Source organism: Protopterus annectens, chromosome 8.part0 (assembly GCF_019279795.1).
Source record: "Protopterus annectens isolate FY-2018-M chromosome 8.part0, PAN1.0, whole genome shotgun sequence".
Taxonomy (NCBI): Eukaryota; Metazoa; Chordata; order Ceratodontiformes; family Protopteridae; genus Protopterus; species Protopterus annectens.
Window position 1 is genome coordinate 1,020,679,579 of NC_056741.1, and position 23,418 is coordinate 1,020,702,996.

Sequence of the window (23,418 nt, forward strand, 5' to 3'; positions counted from 1 at the left end):
GGTAAACACTTTAACCATTGTGCCACATCCCACTTAAATTAATCTGTAAACCACTGCTTATGTATCATAGCAAAGGCTAGCTTCATGATTATGTTCATGTTTTCCATTGCAAATGACCCTGAGTACACCCTCTTCCTTCTCAGATACTGAGCACATAAGTGGCTACTAAGCTTATGACCCCCAGGGACCTTTTTAAGTTTGGCCATGCTTCTCAAAGGTGAGAATCACACTCAGTACCTTGTGTCTACAAAGTAAATACCTTAACCATCATGCCAACCCTAAACACACAACATTTATGGTGCAATCTATAGGAATAGTGCTCACAGATTCTTTATACAGCCACATGTCTGGAGAGGAAAATGTAGGATTATGAAAATCTGTGATATTGCTAACAGCAACAAGATTAGTTTATCTTTGCATTCTGGTTTATAGAACAGTGCTGATATAAATAATAAAAAGTATTTCATGTAAAATGCATTAGAAACTGGAAACTTTAGAAACATAATTTCTAAATGTTCATCAGTGTTTGCAGTTTTTACCCTAACCTACAGTTGCCTGTTCATAGATTTCAACAAGGCCTTTTATACACCCTGTGGTAAGACTTTCTATGGCTGATGATGGCCAAAATTGGCTTAGCGTGGAATTTGTGAAGTAGTATTAATTTCTATATGCCAACCCACTAGAACAGGTAGTTATTAATATTACCCACTCAGAGCCATTTCCATTACATAGGGCCAGTCATCAGGGTTGCACAATATTGTCTACATTATAAATTCTTGTGGAAGAAACATTAAACCTGTCCATTAGCCAACCTTATCCATGCTGGAGTATACACCTTTGGGTATGGAAGTTGTACATAAACTTTGAATGACTATGCCCTCTTTATCTCTCTGCTAGACATAGACATCCCAGATATTTTATCTGAGTTTATTTTGTTTACTAAATTACCAGGATCGTCTGCTAACTGGGAAAAATCTGTGCTTTTCCCTGTTAATACACTGCACTCTCTGTGTCCATCTGTGAACAATGACACAAAACTGGGGTATTAGATGGAATACATTTTAGAGCTTTCTGGATATCCAAGTGGGATTATATCTATTACTATCATACAGGCTAATTTAGCACCCCTCATTCACAGATTGGAAAATGAAAATCCCTTGATCTGAATTTTATGGCTAAGATTGTGTCAGTCAAGATGTTCCTGCTCCTAAAATATGCATATACGGCTATCCATCAGATAGTAAAAGCAAACTAGTTTCCTAATTACGCCCAGTGATTTCAATCTTTCTTTGGAATGACCAAACTCCTAAAATAGCCAGGTCATGTGATTCAGGCTGGATGCACACAACATTTGATATGTGTATTACTTGAGATAGTACTCACACATTATATAAGTTGCAGTGCTCCATACTGTGAATACAGAAATGTTTGAGGCTATTAATGGGAATTGTTGAGGCAATTGGAGACTCAAAAGATTGTATTCAATAATAGCAGAGTAATTGCTAAGATAAGATAAAGAATTCAGCCACCCTGGGTGAAAAGTCTTAGAAGGTCACCGTTGTCTGTTGCCGATCAGTCATTAGAGCATTACTAGCAAATGAATGCAGGTATTGCTTCTGCAGTCAGGACTGAAGTGCTTTAGTACTCTGTGCATGATATGAACTGTATGAAGTCCTCAAATACTAGTGTGTCTTTTTTTTATTTTATTTTATTCTATTTTGTTTTTGTTCCCTAAATTGGGGAATGGCTCAGGACACCAGGATTACTTTCTATGGCCAGTTCAGCTTTTTGACAAACTATGGGACAATCCCATAGTAGCCATTGATAATGATAGTATCTTTTGGTATCTCTGTATCACTCAGGGCATAGAGTATACTGGTCTGATTTTGAGTTCAGCACAAGAGCTTAGGTGGTTAACATCTGATGAGGTATACAGGACATATCAGAATGTAGAGTGTAAATGGTGGCAGTACCTTCAATTTATCAATATAGCCTATGAACAATTTATACTAGCTGTTGTCACTGATGTAACTTTAACATTTAAGCTGGAGATGGCCACCCCCCCCCCCCACCTTGGCTCCTCTCCATTGCATGCTATGCCTTAGTGAATACAGGAAGCATACATGTGGACTTTGCACATGCTCAGTCTGAAGTACTATTAAATATTACAGTATTTGATCAGGCATAGGCCCAAGACTGCACATGCCAAGTCAGAAGTACTATTAAATATTACATTATTTGATCAAGCGTAGGTCCAAGACTGGTCATTAAGAGCTAGACATAGTTTTCTTCCTGCTATAATTTCTTACATAGTTCGAGAAGGTGCACATGTGACAGTTTATTTCCCTAACATGTATGAAACAAGGTTGGGGGGCAGTAATTACAGGTTATGCAATGCTGACTCTATGAACTACATACTTATGTTAAGAATATGCAACAAGGTCCAAACATTGTGGGATAGAATGTTTTTTGTCATAACTCATGCAATTAGGAAACCTATACACCTATTATCCAATCACTTATTCTGGATGCTAGACATTTTAGGCACACTAAGATTACTCAGTGTTTTGGAAAAGCAGTGGTTCCTGACTGAACAAAATACAATGGTGATACTGGAAGAATATCCCTTATAACTTGCACTGTTATGCTCACAGACTTAAAATATTCTGTGGTCCCAAAGACTCCTGGTAATTTTGATGAATAGTAGACAATTTTCTTATTTTTCTGGGACAATCATATGTACTAGTAGGCGTTGCTTAATCTGTTATAATGTACGAAAGAAAGAGAAAAAAAAAGAAAGAAAGAAAGAAAGAAAGAAAGAAAGAAAGAAAGAAAGGAAAGAAGGAAGGGAGAAAGAAAGAACTGGTAAAATCCCTACTCAGCTAGCCTTTGTGACTTTGGTTCATAGGTTCATAGGTGTGTACTAGGCTAACAGCCCTGGAGCCTATATAAGCCTAGATTTGGCTGTACCTATGGCTTTTTCAAAGCCTTTATACTTACCAAGTTGACCTGTGTTGCCCAATGATAACTTAAATTACAGTCTTTTAGAACAGAACTGTCTGTTTGTCACAAGTCCATGTTATTGTTAGCAATTGCTTTTGAATTATTTCCATAATGTATGTTGCTGCTGTCAGGTATGTTATGAAAATATAATATCCAAAGTTCCTGTTATATCCACTTTTGTGGTTATTAAAATTTGGTAAGTACATTATGAAAATATGCACATTTCAGTAATAAAACTAACCCTAAAATATGTTTTGTTATTCATTACCTTTGTAAACACAGCCTCCAACAGCAGTAAACAAATCTGTTCTGAATACCCATTGGCCTGGATTGTTGACATTGCTTGTTGATTGAATGTTCAGGATGCTTGGGGTTCTGGACCCTGGGATGCTGAAGTAATGTGTTGAATTTCCACTGTTAAAACCAGCCTGGAAAATAAAAGTGAAAGGCTGTTAACTGTTTCAGCTGTGCACATGTTGCTATGCCACTTTCATCTTGAACATCATGTTAAAGTTTTATGTTTAATAAAAAAAAAAATAATAAAAAGTAATAGTAAAACTTTTATGCCACTGCTACCCCCATTTACAATTTCATTTAAAAAGGCAGAGCAGATTATATATAAGATATGCATGGATAATACAGTGGATACACAAGAGTATTTTATGGTGAATTAGAATGTGATTTAAACTGCTTTTGTGATAAGAATTTAAGAACTGTTGCTTTGGAAATTGCAGCATTTATTGACAGAGTTTCCTGTAAGTTAAATGGGAGTGGGTCAATACATTTAAAAGAAATACATATAGTCAGCTTTGTGGTTAAAGTCTGACCATGAGAAAATGATAAATGCTAACATCAACATCAGACCCTGCATACCCACTACACATGGCTCCCAGTATAGGCCTACTGAGCTTCTCAGGTGAAAATGGCTAGTAAGGTCCATAAGAATTATAACATTATTATAAGTGGTTTTAACATAACATATACTAGACTTCACCTGATCATAAGAAAAGATAACACAAGTATTTTATTTTATTTTCAAGGGTTATTTTAGTCTCATCCTGGAGCAAAACACAATAGGTACATGACATTATGTACAATGTGAATGACAAAATGCAGTACATGTATTATATATGGAGTGAATGTCAGAGTTGGCCTGGGGGTATAAAGACATTAGATATATAGCATTATATACAGAGTGACTGACAAAACAATATATATACATGCATTATATACAGAGTGAGATGAATATGAGAGTTGGCATGTTGTTGGAATCACATTGAAAGTAGTCATGATAGGCTATGTAGAGGAAAGTAGTGTAGGAAGAGGCTAAATTATATGACCCGACAGAGGCCAGCTGTGTTTTCCTTGAGTCTTGTAATGTGCTTTTAATTCTGATTAGAAAATAGAGTAAGTGGATCTTTAAATAAAGAAGGGAGAGATTCCCGTGATTTGGGACCAAGAACTGAAGAAAACATGATTTGTGCACAAAAGCCTAGTTTGGGGAATTTGGAGGTGAGAAATGAAATGAGAATGTGAATTTGTACATGTGCCACCATTCTCTCCTGGAAAACAACGAGTGATAGGATATTTTACTACCGATTGTGATGAGTCGATCCACTATCCACCAGTGACATGTGACAGAAGAGCCTACAGACAGTGCAGTTGGGGTTATAAGATTATATTTCATTTATATCTGCAGACTATGTACTGGTGACCTATGTAAATACTGGTCCACTTGTATTGCATGAGTGCTAATTGTTTAGGTTTCAGAAGTACCACCACTCTTATGCAATGTGCTGGCATACAATAAGATGGCTTACTAAGGTACACTGGTATCCTGGCAACATCTCTGAGACTCATGTAGAATGGGCTTAATCCATTAACCTTAGAGTGACTTTATTAACTGTACTTGGGCACAGTGGTTCTGTGAATGCACACCAGGAACTTTGAAGAATTTCAACTATTCTGCTATAAATCTGGCTGCACTGGCAAAAGTCTTTCTTAATTTCCATCTATGGGATAAACCACTACATAATTTCAAACTGGTGGTGGAAAAATTATGTTTACTGAAGAATGTTCATTCATTATCTGATAAGTCTACTTCATCTATTTCAGGGTCTTCGAGAGAAGGCGTCTATTCCAGAACTAATGGGTACCCTAAGTGCAAACAGGGTGAAAACATGCACGTACATATACACACACACACACACACACACACACACACACACACACACACACACACACACACACACACACACACACACACACACACATGTTCAATGCTCACTTTCACTTGACACTCACACCAGTGGGCAATTAGGAAAATTGTCATTTCATTGATGGCTTTGGAATGTGGGAGGAAACTGAACCATTCAATGAAAAGTCATATGATCACATTGACATCATACAGAACCAAACAGTGTAAGGCAGCCATTTTAATGTTTATGCCACTGTGCTTCTATGTTACAGCTTGCAGAAAACAAAATGTGAAATGCCTGTGCTTGCCAGATATATGTAGGAGCTATACAGGATAACTATAAATTAAGATTATAATTGGTAAAATAACTGCTAGAGTTTAGATGGATCTCATTCACTTATCGCAGATTCATGACTTTATTTCCATAGGTTCATAGGTTGGTACTAGGCTATCGACCCTAGGGCCTATACAAGCCTAGCCATAACAATTCCCTGGCTATTACTTCCCTGGTCCCCTGTCTATCAGGGCGATTGACGGGATCCCTGGGGTGAATTTCCTATCTCCCATCCAATCGTCAAGGTTCTTTTTAAAGAGGGCCAAAGAGGCACTCAGCTTGACATGTATGGGCAGTTTATTCCAGAGCATGGGGAGTCTCTGGGTCAGGAACCTATCCCTCCAGCATGTTTTGTTCATTGTGATGACCAGGTTTAGATCCCTGGAGCATGTGGCTCTGAGGGATTGGGATTTCTTTAAGTGTAGCATGTCCAACAGCTCTGGGTTTGGCATGGCCTTGTATGTTAAGCAGAGATTGCCTCTGAGCAGGCGATATGCAACAGAGTATAGCTGGAGGTTTTTTTTAGATGGTCAGCATAGGGCATCTGCTTTAGGCTTGTGATTCTTTTAGTGAGGTATTTATGTGGCCTTTCCAGTTGTTGAAGATGTCTTGTGAGGTACATACCAAATGGGGCAGTGTACTCTATAATGGGTCTAATGAGGGATGAGTACAGTGGGACAATGACCTCCTTTTTTCTGGATGAAAAGCCCTTAATGATGAGGTATGCCACATACAAGGATTTCCTGACTGTTGTGGCGATGTGGTTATCGAAGGTGAGACCACTGTCCACTTGTGTCCCTAAGTCCCTTATCACACTTTCGGTGTTTAGTGTACTGCCACTTATGTGGTAATTCATGGGTACATGTTTTTTTCCCAAAGGGGATAACTATACATTTCTTGGCATTGACCTTGAGCCCACGGATCTGGCATCAAGCATCTGTTTCTGTAAGGCCCTTTTGTAGAATATCCACTTCATTTGGGGATTCAATAATGGCTCCCAGTTTGCAATCATCTGTGAACTTTGTTAGCCAGAGTCCCTTAGTGTTGGCCTGTACTTCAGAGAAGTAGATGCCAAACAAGAGTGTTCCCAGGACTGAACCCTGAGGTACTCCACTTGTCACTTGTCTGGAGCTGGATTTTGAGTTGGCTACTTTTACAGTGTGGTTTATGTCAGTAAGTGAGTTGGCAACCCATCAAGTGATGTAGGGATTAATGCCCAGCTTAGTAAGTTTATCTATGATTCCAGAGTGGGGGATGGTGTCGAAGGCCTTGGCGAGGTCCAGGTAGGCTGTGTGGACTGCCTTGCCCTCATCCATGGCTCTGGATACTGATTTGAAGAAATCAATCAAGTTGAGGAGACAAGATCGTCCCTCTACAAAACCAAACTGGGTGGGGTCCAGTGTTTGAAGGTTGCCAATGTCTTTGTTTATAAGTTCCATGATAATGCATTCCATGGCTTTGCAGATCAGGCTCATCAGACTGATGGAACGATAGTTCCCGGGATCCAAGGTGGATTCCCCCTTTTGGAGTGGAATAATTGTAGCTGTGCACCACTCATTGGGCACCAAGCCAAAGCATCTTTCAAACATTTCATTTATTCACTACAGGATAAACTTTAGTATACATTGTTTTGTTTAAAAATAATGAGTATAAATACATGATTCTTCCAAACTTTTCAAATTAAAAGCTTCCAAATGACATACAGAACTGAAAGTGAATTAATTTTTATATATTCATGTGCTGAACACTTGTTAGCATTCATACTGCAATGCTGTCTGTCAAGATATTAGTTTAGTTAAAATAATGGGTATCCCTTGCTTGTCTATAAAATAAATGCAATTTATACTTAATTCTGAAAATAAAATGAGTATACACAATATATATATATTGTGGAGCAATCAGATTTAAGTCCCAAGTGCAACTTCACATTACCACACCAACCGAGAAAGGTGCACCTAGTTCATAAAACTCCTATTCGATAGTATGTCTCACGATACAGTAAAGAATTAATAACGTGTGCTTTTTGCCTTGTACTAAAAGGAAAGCCATAAAGAATGTGAGGGAGCATTCTCCTACATTTGGATATGCTGTCCTCGTGACCCACGATACTTAAGTCATGTAATACTGGGACAGTCTTTATGCCTTGACATTAGGGCATGCATCATACTAGTGTAAACCAAGCTGCTTAAAGCATATTGCACTCTTTGTTTCTCTTCCTTTACTGCAGTATTGGGGTGGTGTATGATAATTTGGTCCTTATATTTACATCTATTATTGTTAAAGTTGGTCTCGTAACCTGCCTCCAATAACTCTGCCCAAGCATACAAGGCATTGTGTGTGTACACAGTGCTAACCAGTCAGAATTTGCATTTTATTTAAATGACCTCCATAAGCAGCTCATTATCCATCACCCTAGAATGTCATGTGACATGTGGCTGATAAGACAGAAAGATATAGGAAGGACAGACATTGGCTTGGCAAAAAATGCAGAAAGTTTCTAAACCACAGCAGCTTTATACGGTGCAAAAAATCCAAATAATGTGTTTAGAAAACAATAACCTGGAAGAGAATACAACTACAGGAAACTACACAGGAGTACTAAAGTAAGATAGCATATTTGTAAGCATGCAGAAAGATAAACTATCAAGGAAGACTAGCAGGATACGGGGAAGAAGCATCAAAAGTAGAAAAAAATGAAGTTACCGTCCATCAATACAGACAGCTGGTAAGATTTATCTGTGTATACAAAACATTTTGCCATAGCATGAACAAGTTGCAGGCAGTACAGAGGAGGCAAAAATATAATGAGCTCTTCATTCTAAGACATATAAAGAGAAAAAAACGTATGAGAACTAATATATACAGGCTTGAAGAAAGCATGCATATATGAGATATGACTGAAACATTTAAATACCTCATAGGAATGAACAGATTCCATCTGGGTACAATTTTTAAGAAAAAGGCACAAATGGATAAAACAGATAACACAAGGTGCATCACTCAATGAATATTATGAGAAACTGTTCCTCAACAGAAAATGACAGTGAAAGAATCCAAGAATGTATGGGACAGCTGTAGTGAAAAGTTCCATCCTGCAATGTTATTAACCTTGCCTCAAGATTATCTTTCTCCCTATAACGTTACCTAGCTGCCATTAAGTATCTGGAAAACATTCAGAACTGTTCACTTTTTTCCATTTCCACTTGTCTCATTTCATGAATTCCCCATCATTTTTCCTTATTCAGCACCTCACGTTGTTTCAGAAAAGAATTTGTCTCAAACTGCATGACAGATAAGAGAGCAGTGATTCATTGGTGTATACTGTTAGGTGTCATTCACATTTTTACAGCCAGAGATTGTGTCTTGCTTAAGAAAGTAAAATAAATAAGCAATTATAGGGCAACTGATTACATCTTTTCTTAAGAGTTAATTTGGAGGAAGTTTCTACGTGAAGAGCTGAAACAAATTATATTGCACTACTACAATAACAAACTGATTCATATTAGTCAGTGAAGTGCTCCTTTTAGCAGTGCAACTATAAATTTAAGGACAATATCAGACCTGCAAGTAATTGTCTTACTAGTTCTTTGTAGTGACATCTCATAGTCATTGATGTATGATCAGAGCTGACATTTACACCTAGCAATGGTGTAATGAAAGGTGTGGGAATTTTTAAGGATTAGAGATTTGAACACTTAAAATTCATTTTTACTTCTTTTCTTTTGAAGAAAATTTAACTGGAGCAGGAAAGGCTTTGACCAGCTTAAAGCAAGCATAGATGAGAGCAAATCAGGTAAGGAGAGGGCACCAATACTGCTTTCATATCACTGTCTAAAAAGTAAGTGACACAAAGTAGTATTACTATACCTAAACTGAGAAAAAAATGTATTTATGATTTATAGTGTATGTCACATTATTGTGATTAAAATTCCATTCTAGGATGACTAGGAAGACACTGAGAAACAAAATCATGTCAATATGGCAGCCTCCATGATGGAAATTTTGTAAGATTCTTATGCATTTTTAGTATATATAATATTAAGCAATGTTGAAATATATATCTACAAGGCCATAAAATAGGCAATACAAGCTGCATTTATTTAGCGTGAAAGTCTTAGTTTCTGGGAGATAACTATATTACAGCAATCTCTGAGGGCCTGTAGCCTTGGTGACTGCATTTCAAATATTGATATGTGTTCTTCTTGCACTTTTTCAGCTAACAGACCCACTACATGCCGACTTTGTGTATGCTAGATGAATCACTTATAGGTGAGTACCTGATGTTTAGTGTATTGCATGCAATGTATTTTATATGTACGTACTAGAGACATTTTTACATTTGGTAAGGCCATCTAACCTGAATATGGCAATCAATTCTCAGAAAGAAATATAATTTTCAGTTAATGCTCCTCCTTTTTTATATCTTCTTTTTACCAAAGAGAGCAGTTTTATTTTATCTTGTTTTATTTTATTTTACATTTGTTTACCAAGTGAATGAGATGGTCTAAGAGACCCTTTTCAGTCATGACCTAGTCAAAGGTAAAGATAAACAGATAATCCTCAGTAGAAGAGCCCACAACCAAAATGATAACCAACAGAGTGTATACTTTGGGACTATTGCATAATGTATCATATTTCCTCTGCAGGTATTGCAGTCTAGGCTTAATTAAATATCAAACTATTAAGATTTATTTATTGACATTTGATTACTGGAAAAGTCTGACTGGGTAGAAGCCCATTTTCAGCAGACGCCCAGGGAGAAAAGCTCCAAATTATTATAAAACACTTTAACAACAATAAATTTACAATTACATTTTAAGAACAATAATTTTACAATCTTCAAAAATAAAGTATAGAAATTAGGACAGACTTTATAATAGTTTGTCTTAGATATGAAAATGTTTTTGTGACATTACATTTTTTTCTTATTTCCTTTGCATAGAAACTAGTGAATGAAATAGCAAGAATGCATAGTAAGCATTTAATTATTGTCAAAAGGCAAACTAAGCAGGGTTATAGGCAGCAGCAAAGTAATGAAAGATTACCATGGATCATGGATCACAATTACAGATATACTTATAGCTGTCTCAAGAAATTCACCAAGTTTTCTGAAAAAAATAACCTATTCTGTGGTACATCTTGCTTCTTTATGGAGATCAGATCACTAGCCAGCTAAAACTATTTTGGAGAAGGCCTTTCTCCTTTAGTTATAGTAAAAGGGGGTCTAAGAGCAGTACTCCTTCTTCATTATAAAGAAAGTATGTATCTTGTTTTCCTTATAAAGATTATTTGTCAGGGTTAAGCAAAATTTATTATCGGAAAACTTTAAAGTTAATTAACTAAGGTTATCCGCCCTTTTGGCTGTCTGCTTATCAACAGTTGTTAGGACTGTAATAATAAAGAATGCTGGTGGCAGAAAGGTGTAATATGAATATATAAGGTCATTTCTGTGCCACTGTAATGCTGTATGGCTTCTGCTGTATGAAAGCAGCCTGAAGTAATATTATAATATTAGAACGATAACACTGTTATTAGGTAGATACAAAGAACTTACCTCCAGGATGCAAATTCTCCCTCTCTCCCTCACCCCCACACACACACACACACACACACACACACACACACACACACACACACGCGCACTCGCATATACATATACACATACTGTGTATAAAACATGTATAGTATATACTATGAAATCAATATTCGTACCTGTGCAGGTGTTCCTCCTAGTCCTGTTGAAGAGTTACCTCCACTTGCTGTACCAGTTGTCCACTGTATGATATCGTAATTTAGGAAAATGAATGACTGTGCTCCATTTGAAATCAGAACAGCTTGAAATGTATTTTCCTGTTAAGTATAAGTAAATGATTATATTAGCAAGAGAATTTTCTTTTGATAATATAAATTACAAGCTCATATACTTAGCAAGTGTTAATCAGGCCTCTTCTATCCAGTCAGACATTATTAATAACTGTATCCCAGCATGAAATGAGCTAGTGTGTTTTTTTTTTTTTAAGTTTGTAATTTGTTTTTATTCTTTCATGATTATTGGCAGGAACCATGAACATTTAGTGTATAGTATGGCAATAAATGGTGCTGGTGGTAGAAACATGTGGACAGAAGCCAATGAAGTGATTCAAATATTCAAGTAGGGCAACTGCAATAGGGTAAAATTACAGCATATACAAGTAACAACATAATGACATGGACATGAGGCTCCCAATACAAACAAGGCATAGTGATTATGCAGATAATGGCATCATACAAAGATAAGGGATTCAGTGACTTTTAAGACAAAAGTCTAGCTATCACAACATGATCTATTCTGAGCACCAAGGATTTATCTACTATGTTTGTGTTAGTGGAAGATTTAGCTAACTAGCACATTGGTGCTACATTGCCTCATTATGCCCGTTTTAACCAAGATGGTTACAGAGATGGCTGGAAAAATCCAAATCCATGGTTTCAGGAGCTTATGTAAGCTAAAGTTAGAGTAGTATCTATGAGGATAGGAGGTGATTAGTGCCTATGAGATTTGGCGTTGATTACTGGGAGTGCTGTCGGTCTAGTAATGGAGATAGTGCTGATCTCAACACAACTGTACACAGCCAGGAACCAGTGATCATTTGCTCCTTCTCTCACCATAAGAAAACCAGTAACACTAAGTCCAAGATGCTTCCAGAGCAGCAATATTAACTCAGATGTTGTTGGTTTCAGTACCCTTGTTATAGTCTTGCTTTAGCAGATACACTGGATAGTGCCTATAGCAGCTGGTTGCAGCAGAAAGCCAAGTTGCACAAAGGCCATGAAAGGGTTTTGAACAAAATTATAAGAGACCAGTTGCTGAAGTCCTATACACACTGCTCAGTCAAAGACCAGCAGGAATCAATTTCCTTCTGTCCCTTCTCTCACCAGGAGCAAAGCAGTAGTATTAATTCCCAAGCTGGCTCCCAGGAAGCAGTTTCAGGCTTTCTGTTAAGTGGTAATCTCTGGGAAGGCCAGGAAATAATGTCTCCTTGCTCTTTCTCTCATCAGAAGCAAAACAGAAACACTAACCCCAAGATGATTCCTGAGAAGCGGTTCCTAGGCTGTACATTGGTAGTCTATTCCCAAATGTTACAGATTTTAATCATAGGATGGATAAATGGATTAATACTCTGAATAATGCAATGTGCACTGGGATATTAGAGACTAACTGAAGCTTTAAGAGTTTAAAGTCAGAGCCTTTCCAGTTGATCTTTCAGTGCAAAGTAGAATGAGCAGATAAGACAAGGCTTGAAAGACCTTCCATTGTCATATTTACAGTAGGGGTGGACAGCTATAAGGACACAAAGTTTAAAAACACAACAGGAACAGGGCTGATAGATGGAAAAAAATCCATTGCAGTAATAAATCAGTAGTAGTCTCACAGCACTTCCATTAAATAACAATACAGCTAAATACCTTAGATAAGAAATCTGAATTCTCATCTCCTCCTGTTAATTAGCTAGATCTAGTACCTTAACAATAAATGAATGGAAAGTAAATGTTCCTAATGATCCTAGCCAATAACTTTTAAAACTCCAAGGAAGAAACTTTAGGGTAAAACAAAATCAAACAAAATTTAAAATAAAACAAACTATAATATAATAAAAGCATAATAAAAAAATAATGCAAGTATCCAAATATTAAATAAAGAAATCCTATCCAAAATCTAATGGAATTGTGCACTAGCAAACTTCTCATATCACTTGCATTATAACATCATTGCTACTAAAAAATGACTCACCATTATTATTAATTGAAATGAGACAAATGATGGCTCCTAACATAATTTCAAAGGAAAAAGAAAAAGCATTGACTGCAGAAAGAGTTTGCACAATCATAGTGAAAGACTTGTATTGCAATAAGTGAATGGTATAGCTGGGGAGGGGTAGCTATATAGTGGAAAAGAGATTGAAAAAGTATTTCATTTATATTATGATCTGTAAACTGCCATGAAGTGCAAAATCAAATTTTTTCAAATAATAAAGATTACATTATGAACAAGGTCAACAGTCAATGGTTTTGAGTTTTATATAACATAGTAATTTAGGACAGAAAGTACAGATATAAGAATAATAGCTTTCATCTTTTGGCAGGAACATATATTTCGCTTTACTTTTATTTACTTATTTTTCTTTTTGCTGTTTGTTTTCATCTTCATTTCCTCTGTTCACCTGTTTACCCCAAAGCCTACTCATTCCCATCAGGGTGAGAGCAGAGTAGTGGAAAGTGGTACCATCATCCTAGACAGTAGAGTAGAGTAAGTGGTTTCTGGTTTTAGTCCCTCACCCAACTGTGCATGCCTACTACACCAGCCCAGGGACTGGTATACAAGGAGGGTGTACAGTTTGTTTATGCAAGAGACATAATACCTCAGTTCTATGCTGCCATCCCCAAAGTTAGCATTTTGATGTGGTTTCTGCTTGCCACCAATGACACTAACTTAATTTTTACCCTATCCCCAAATATATATACATAAACACATGCACATCTATATATACTTAGACACACACACACACACACACACACACACACACACACACACACACACACGCACACACACACACACACACACACACACACACACACACACACACACACACACACACACACACACACACACACACACTTTTGATAATGATACAAATGTAGATTTACCAAATACAAAAGCCACAATGGGACAGAGTAGACTAAGGACTATTTTTGAAACAATCAAGCATAGTAAGTTCTTTTACCCTCCATCATAACACAAAACTTCATCAGATAACATCATAAAGCACGCGTACTACAACAATTATTTGTGAAATGATACATTATTCAGAATACAAATTATTTTTTAAAAAGAAAAATACTTTAAAAGAGGTTTGATGATAAAATTTCATTAACAGAGAACTGCAATTGCTGAAAAAATACATTATCATCTAACATTAATTACAAATTTCCCGCTCTTGAATTTCATTTCAACTTTTCAAGACCAAACAAAGAAAACTACATATGATTAACACAATGCCTATTGTAAAGCTTTTGTAAATTTATAATGCCAACATTACCCAGAACTTTGGAACTCAAGTTTATAGAAAGATTGATAGATAATATGCTTTGGTGTGATTTTCTTTTTGTCAGGAAAGAGAAAAAGTGAGGAATAATCCATGTAAAGGTAAGTCATACTTGCCAATTATATATAAGATTATTAGAATTGAATTTGTTCCCCCTGAATCGACATACTGGAATTACTTGACAAAAATAAATAAAGAAGAATTTTCTGAGAAAGTATGAAAATGTCCTTAAAGTCTATAGGAAAATCAATGTCTTCTTTACACTGGAAGATTTATACATGGAACATTTGCACAGAGTTTTTCTAACACCTCACAAACTTCAGAAAAAAATAAAATGCTGGTGATGCTTAAATTTGTTTACTGTACTTTATTTTCATCGTTTTATGTTATTGCATTTATTTTTAACTGCATTTATTGTTTTTTTCTATATTTTTTGGCTACACACTCAAGTGTGCTAGCCTGCTCTGTGTTTAAATTGAATATATTGCTGTTTTAAGTGTATTTATTGCTATTTTCCAAAAAAAACAAAACATTCTATCGTTTACTCATTTTCCCACCATTTTCTGTTACTAGAATAGTCTGGATTCAGACTTGCTATATTCAGGACTATTGGAATTTCTGAGTTGCCCAGACCTTTCTGTGATAGAGGGAAGCCTTTCTGCTTATCAGTGGGAGTGGCAAATACTGAGCAGCCTATCTACTACTAGAAGAGTGGTTTGCAGCTCTGAAATTATACCTTAATGGCCGTTTTGGGCTGCATTCTATCCCTTTTAACTTTCTGCCTTAAAAACCCATGTTTGCGTGGGTTTGCGTGACACAATGCTAAGCTAGGGTAAACTATTACTAGTGCCAGAAAGTCTACTCTTCAAATTTCCCCATAGATTGTACTAGTTCTCTTCTTTCTGCACTTAAACTAGCTTATTAAGTCTAACACTTGTTTGGACTTCTCGTAGCAATTATTGCAGCACAGAAACTGCTTCCAGCACTAAACTTCTCATAAAAGAAACAGCCTCAGAATTTAATAAATTACACACCTCTCCAGGCATGTCCAAAGGTCAGTTCCCTGTGCTTCTCCTAGTAACCTGGTGAACCTGAGCATCCTGAGGCAATGTAGTAACTGCCTCATGTAAACTGACAACCCCCTCCTTTCCTCTTACCCCACAACACTCAGCCTTGTGAGAGATGCACTTATATATCCAGATTGGAAGCCATGCACTCTCCAGCCATGACTGGAATAGCCAGTCAAGAGGAGAAGGTCAACACTAGCACCATACCACAAGGAACACATAGTCACACACCCTCACAGCTATCACATAATAACACAAAACACACACACACACACACACACACACACACACACACACACACACACACACACACACACACACACACACACACACACACACACATTCATGTAGGCTCCCAATAAAAACCTACCCAAACAGCAGAGACCTCCAAGGCAGAAATGCATGTAACCACTGCACCACAGCACAAACCAAGAGACACATAGCTCACACAAACAGTGTGCCATAGAACCAAAGCTCCTAAGGCAAAACTGCTTACCCAATACACTTGTCATAGGTGACTCAATAGTAAGGCACCCTGATGTCCCACTCACTAGGTTGAATAAGGAGAAGGTAATGGTCAGTGGCCTTTCGGGAGCCAGGATACACCACATAACACACTCACTTAGGTCACTCCACAGCAGGTACAGATATGACTTGATCATTGTTCATGTTGGTGTGAATGACCTGAGATGCACCTCCCTGGACTCCAAGAAAAGAGACATGGAGGAGCTCTCAGATCATGTGGCCCAGAAGAGTAAGACCCTAGCCCTGAGTAGCATCTTACCGTCACCTAGAATAATACCACAGAACAAACACAAAATGATTGACTTCAATAATTGGCAAAGTTTCTGGGGTCATTCTAAGGGGATCCAGTATCTGTCTGCCTGGGATGACATGATTGACAGACCATGATGCCTTGCCAGAGATGATCTGCATCTGTCGCCCCTGGGATTCCGTATACTGACCAAGGCCCTTGCCACTCCTATAGTGCCTTTTTTTGGCAATGTCCAGAAGACCAAAATACTACCCTAACAGCTACAAGCTAATGTAATCTTTGGTTATGCTACTCAATGCTAGAAGTCTACATCTCAAGATGCACTCGTTCATAGTGCTTCTTAAAATGGAGAACACTGACATTTGTGCAGTAACGGTGACCTGGTTCAAGGCACCTGAATGCACTCCTGCACTACCAGGCTATAACTCATACCACACCTTTCGGACCCAAAACATGGACTGAAGCCCTAAAGGCAGTGTTGCCTCCATATTCATAAAGGATATGCACACCTCCAGGCTAGTAGCTCAACATAATGCATCAGAGATACTCCAGGTACAACTAGCACTGGGTAAGACTGCAATCCAGATTGTTGTATGCTATAGATCACCCACCATGTCCCAAGACTCCCACTCCACATTCCTAAACACCCTGGAAATATTAGGGTCCAACCAAACACAATCATACTGGGTGAATTTAACTACCCCTCCATTAACTGGAAAAACTACTCAAGTACCAACACACTTGTGCAAAGTTTCCTGGAATTCATTACTTCCAATGCCCTGGACCAGTTCATTCTTAGCCTCACTAGGGGTAGCAACATCCTCGATCTGGTAATCACTAATATGGGCAACCATTGCTCTAGAACAATTGTCAACTCCTCCCTGGTCAAATCTGACCACAAGCTAGTCACCATGGATATCCACATCCCACCCACACACACACACTCACACACACACACACACACACACACACACACACACACACACACACACACACACACACACACACACCCGCAAAAGTAACTATCATAAAAAGCATTTTCAAAGCTAACTTTGAGCTTCTAAAAACTGAGGTGGCTAACTTCATGATGCCCATGCATATGGAGAATAAATGCAGGGCTGCTGAATCATATTCCAATGCACTGTATGAACATGTACACAAATGCATGGAAAGGGCCATTCCCAAAAGAACCAAGGTGCTCTCGTCCAAAAAAAAGGAAGCCAATCTGGTGGTCCCCTGCCATAAACAAACTCTACAATAGAAGGAAGAAACTGTTGCAGAACAAGGCAAAGTCCCAAGACTGGAAAAACTCCCTTGCTAGCCTCAACAAAAAGCAGAGATCCCTCACCAAATCCTCTAAAGCTAGCTATGTAAACAAAATTGCAGCAGATACTAAAGGCAACCACAAGACCTTCTATAGTTATGTCAAAAATCTGCAAGGCATTGCTCAAATCTTCTCTGAGCTACTACACAATGGTACACTCCTATACTGAGCCAAAAACATTGCCAATATCCTGGCTGACAGATTTAGTGCCAACTTTACCCCCCCTGCCACCCCCTAAAGGCCCAATCGCAATACCTGAAGAATTCCTAGTACCCAATATTGCAACTGCACAGGTTAAAATTGCACTGTCCAAGGCCAAGAATACAGCTTCCATGGGACCTGACAATATCCCTGGCTGTGTTCTATATGAATTGCAAAATTACCTGGCACCACACCTGTTCAATCACAGCCTCACTTCAGGCTTTGTCCCCAGTGAATAGTGCACTGCTACAGTCATACCACTGCATAAAGGGGGTGTGACTATGGACCCTGGGAACTACTGCCCCATTTGCCTGATGAGTCTGGTATGTAAGGCTATGGAGCACATCATCATGAAACTAATAAATAGGGACATAGGGAATCTCCAGACTCTAGACCCCACACAGTTTGGATTTGTTAAGGGTAGATCATGTCTGCTCAAACTGGTAGACTTATTTGAGTCTGTCACCAGAGCTGTGGACGAAGGCAAGGTAGTTCACACAGCCTACCTCAATCTGGCCAAGGCCTTCGATACAATTCCTCACTCAGGAATCATAGATAAACTCAATAAACTAGGCATCAACCCCTATGTCACAAGGTGGGTTGCAAACTGGCTTACTGATAGAACCCACACTGTGAAAGTAGCAGACTCCAAGTCAGACTACCATCCAATCATGAGTGGAGTCCCACAGGGTTCGGTTCTGGGTCCTCTCCTGTTTGGCATCTACTTTTCTGAAATCCAGGCCAAAACCAAGGGACTCTGGCTGACCAAGTTCACAGATGATTGCAAAGTGAGAGCCATTATTAAGTCTCCAAATGATGTTGACATTCTACAGAAAGGCCTCATGGAGACCAATAACTGGTGTCAGAACCATGTCCTTAAGCTCAATGCCAAAAAATGCATAATCATTCCCTTTGGAAAAAACACGGTACCCATGAAATACCACATTAGTGGTAGCCCACTGAACACTGAAGGTGTGATAAGAGATCTAGGAACACAGGTAGATAGCAGCCTCTCCTTTGACAATCACATTGCTACTGTGGGCAAAATAATCCTTCTGTTTGGCATATCTCATTACAAAGGGTTTTGCATCCAGGAAGAAAGAGGTCATTGTCTCCCTCTACTCTTCCCTCATTAGACTAATTATTGAGTACAATGCCCCATTTGGCATGTACCTAACTAGACATATGCAACAAGTAGAAAGACCACAAAAATAGCTGACTAAGGATCCTAGGCCTTAAACACTTGCCCTATGCAAAAAGACTAAAAAAAAAACTACAGCTTTTCTCAGTATCATATTGCCTACTTGGCGGCAATCTCTGCTTGACCTACAAAGCCATGTCAGACCCAGCTCTGTTAGATTTGCTGCATCTAAAGAAATCCCAATCCCTCCAAACCACACGCTCCAGAGACCTCAACTTTATTACCACAATCAACAGAACTTGCTAGAGGGACAGGTTCCTAACTCAGAGACTGCCCATTCTCTGGAATAGACTTCCCTTACATGTCAAGCAGACCACATCACTGGCCCTCTTCAAGAGAAATCTTGACGAGTGGGTGGGAAATAGAAAATTCACCCTGTGGATCATTTCAGTGGCCCTGCTGGACAGAGGCACTGGGAAATAACATTGGGCAGCCTGTTGCCAGGGGAATCCTTTGGGCTAGGCTTGTAAGGGCTCCAGGGCCAATAGCCTAGTACACTCCTATGAACCTATGCAATGAGGTCTTTGATGCAGATTGTGTTCATATGACCATAGAATGCAACACGGTGTCATCTTTCTGGAGTGATTTTAGAAATGTTTGCCAAGCATTGTGGTCAGATAATTGTACTATTACAGATTCCTTGATTTTGTTCAATGCTCCAATCCCAGATGCTATTCCAATATTGCAAATACCTCTTCTTTGGTTTGTCCTAGCTACTGCTAGGAAAGTTATAACTAAAAAGTGGAAATGCAAAACTACTCTCTGTTTTACTAAAGAATTTATCTGTCTAGCCAAATCTGTTTGTAAAAATGAATAATTGACCATAATAAAGAGAACTAGAAATGTAACTTATCAATACACAGCCTGGCAGAAATTTAATGATCTATTAGAACAGTACTATTGGTTTTGTGTATATAATTATTGTTATGGACCTTTGCACATTGTTTTGTTTTATTTTGTTTCAAATAGTTGGAATATGTAAAATCAAATAAAATCTTTAAAAAAAAAAAGAAAGGGCTTTCTTAACAAGTATTGCTGTTTGCTTTCTGTTAATACGTATATGGTTTAATATGGGTAATGGGTATGTGCGTATGGGTGTAATACCCATGTGCTATGGTTTTAAGAAAGCCAACTTGTTTGCAGTTTGTGTTTCTTGATGAGCACTAAAGGTGAGACTGGACTACAAAGGGTTAAGTAAGGTATGTAGAAATGCAGGTAATCCAGTCCTTTAAATTTATAGTGATACAGGGACAGTAGGGAAATGTAACTGAGTGAAGTTAAGTGCCATACCCAAATGCATAGCATTAAATTATCAGATGACACTCATGTATGCCTACAGTGATTTTAGAATAGCAGGTCAAAGCAATGAATGGCTTCAAACAAGTGTCCTTTTCAAGATAAACAAAATCCATTCTGTTTTACTGTCACAATGGCTTGCTATTTATATGATTAGCATGGTTGTCATGCATTAGAAAATGTGCCACTTGCACAACCTCTTTAAAAGGGAAATCTGTGCAGTTATGTAGAATAAGTAAGGTCAGGTCAAAACAGTTATGGACTTACATACTGTTATTAATATCCCACTTCTGTCATGAGTTAATAGGGTAGATCATTAGTAAGAAAACACTAGCACCAGGATTCAATAAAATCTGTGTAGGCTCTGTGTAGAGCCTACATGGAATGGATCCATGTACACAGCCATGATTCCCCTTCGGCAGCATGGCATGCATATTTAATCATGGTGTGCTGCTGAGGGAGATCACAGTAATATGGATAATGAATTCATGCAAGCAGTAGTGTGGAGGCTGTCCCGTACTTTTGGTCTGCCCAGGAAAATCTTGGACAGATGGTAAGCACAGGATGATAGTTGTTTTAATGTGCCCTGCTATTGTATAAATATGTTTTATTTTTTTCTTTCTTTTTTTTTTAATCTCCGTGTTTACAGTGCGCATTGCTTGGTAATGCTGAGTTGCACTTATATATACACAGTTGACACCTGCCATAAATCTAAAAATAGAAACCAGATGTAATCAATATTTTTTTACTGCCCATTTGCACAGCGTGGCACAGTGCTTAGTGATGCTGAGCTGAGCTTACACATACACAGCTGACACCTGTCATAAATCTAAAAATAGAGACTGGGTGTAATCAATTTTTTACTGCCTGTTTGCACTGTACATCGTGGTGCTTAGCAATGCTAACAGGCACCTTAGTAGTATATGTGAAGGTATACTGGTTCTCTCACTATCTGAGTGGATAAATAAGTTGAATCATGACCTAAAGTGTAGTATGTCATGGGTTTGAGTCCTGAGCAATCATACCTTTTTACATTTATTGCTATGAAAATGTGTGAGGTGACCTTAAGGGCAGTTTAATTCAAAAACAAAAATTGTTACATTTAGAAAAGTACATAAACATAGTCAACGGCTACTCCTGTTTGCAAATATGGTTGTGCGAGTTTGTGCAATGATCAGCTTCGGTAAAATAGTTTGCACAATGCTAAGCAATGTGGTGCTTTTCTGAAAGTTATGGTTTGACATGTAAGGGTGGGAATGCAGCCTATATTAATGCTAATAGGCAGGAATTTCACAACATTCATTGGAGTCCTCACTTAGCTGTTGATATGCTTGTTGGTGTTGGAGAGGGAGTGAGCTTTCAGGCACAGAGGTGTGGTATGCAGGAGTCTAGAGTGATTGTTGGACTCCTGGTGAAAAACTATAAATCCCTGTCTGCTACAGGCTAATTACCAGGGCTCAGAATGTAAGTCTGAGACCTGGGATAAGTTGGTTAGGGAACTTACCAGTGTTACTGTTGTCCCACTCACTGGCAAGCAGTGTTATCACCACTATGATGACCTGAAGTGGAGGATGAGGGGAACCTTGGACACCTGGGTCCAAAAAGCTCAGGCTGGGCAGACCCCACAGATATGTAATCATGTTTGCCAGTACTTTAGAAATATACAAGCTGAATCTGTGCAAACCTGGTATGGATAATGGTTTGCTTCTCTTTCAGTAGCTGCAGATGAGGGTGTTGCAATGTCCTGTTCCATGAAGGGTTCCTGTCCAGGATGAGCTGAGAGTGTGGTAAGTAGGGAAGCATCAAAGTAATAATGTAATCTTATAATAAATTAGGTACAGAGTTAGCAGTCTTAACAGTCAGGTATGACATACCTGGGAAATGTAATATGTGTAATATGTGTCATTGCATCCCTGAAATGGTACAGCAAGTTAAATCAAGTAGACATGTATTACTGTGTAGTATAGCTTCCAAACATCAGGTGATGTTGGGGTCTAACCAGATTAACAATCAGTGTTCTGCTCTGCTCAATGTGTGAAATATACTGTAGGTTGCACTCAAGTAATGATGAGGGTATATGGGTATGTTGGATTCACTTTATAATCTCAAAATACTGAAATATTGAATTTCAGTATCTTAAGACTATAAAGACGAAAACTCACAAACCCAAAAACCAAAACCACGAAATTCAAAACTGAGAATGTAAAAAAAACACTACACCACACATACAAACACAAATACACCTACCTCCTGACACTAGAACAAAGCGAAGGAAAACAACACACACAAACACAACAAAACAAACACACACCTACCCTTCCTATAAGCAGGAGGGCAAGCCACCCTGCACCCCCACTACTTATATATGTGAAGACTGGTAGAGAAGGGGTGAAGGATGCCAGACTAGTCAAATAGAATCTGATACATAATTCTGGCATTTGTAAATATAAATGTAAAATGCAGGCTTGTGTCTTAAATGTAAAGAAATGCTGTTTCAACAATGTGGCAACATTGCCATCTGCTGTACGTAAAACTAAGTCAAGCATTTCTTTTTGGTCCTTTGAAATTAAAATGACTTTAAGTCTATTCCTTTGAAGTAAGAATTTGGAGTCAATGAGTCTGGAGTAAGCATCCTGCCTATTGTTTTAAGGCTAAAGTTAATGACCAGAATTTACATGTGGAATATCCTTTATTGCTCTAAGTGTAAAATAATGTAAATGCAGATAATGTGTAGCCTGGGAACTCCAGGAAGGGTGTAGACAAATGATGTAATGTTTAAGCAGAGCTGCAGTTTCAATTTAAACAGTGAGAACCAGAAATTATTAAGCATTTTTGTCTTGATATCCATCTCAACAGCACTCTGCCTGTGTCTTAAGTAAGTTATTTCAAAAGTATTTTTCTTGTAGTAATAGCTAAGAAATTAAAAAGTTTAGAACT

At 38.1% G+C, this 23,418-nt stretch overlaps 1 protein-coding gene across 1 annotated transcript in view; it reads right to left on the reverse strand.

Moving 5' to 3' along the window:
- Positions 1-23,418, reverse strand: part of LOC122808390 (alpha-tectorin-like) — a gene marked incomplete at its 3' end in the record, with an annotated part of 263,674 nt that overhangs the window by 130,642 nt on the left and 109,614 nt on the right. The window contains 2 exon segments of the mRNA XM_044079357.1: positions 3,272-3,431; positions 11,247-11,384. Coding sequence (XP_043935292.1) covers positions 3,272-3,431; positions 11,247-11,384 — 298 coding nt within the window.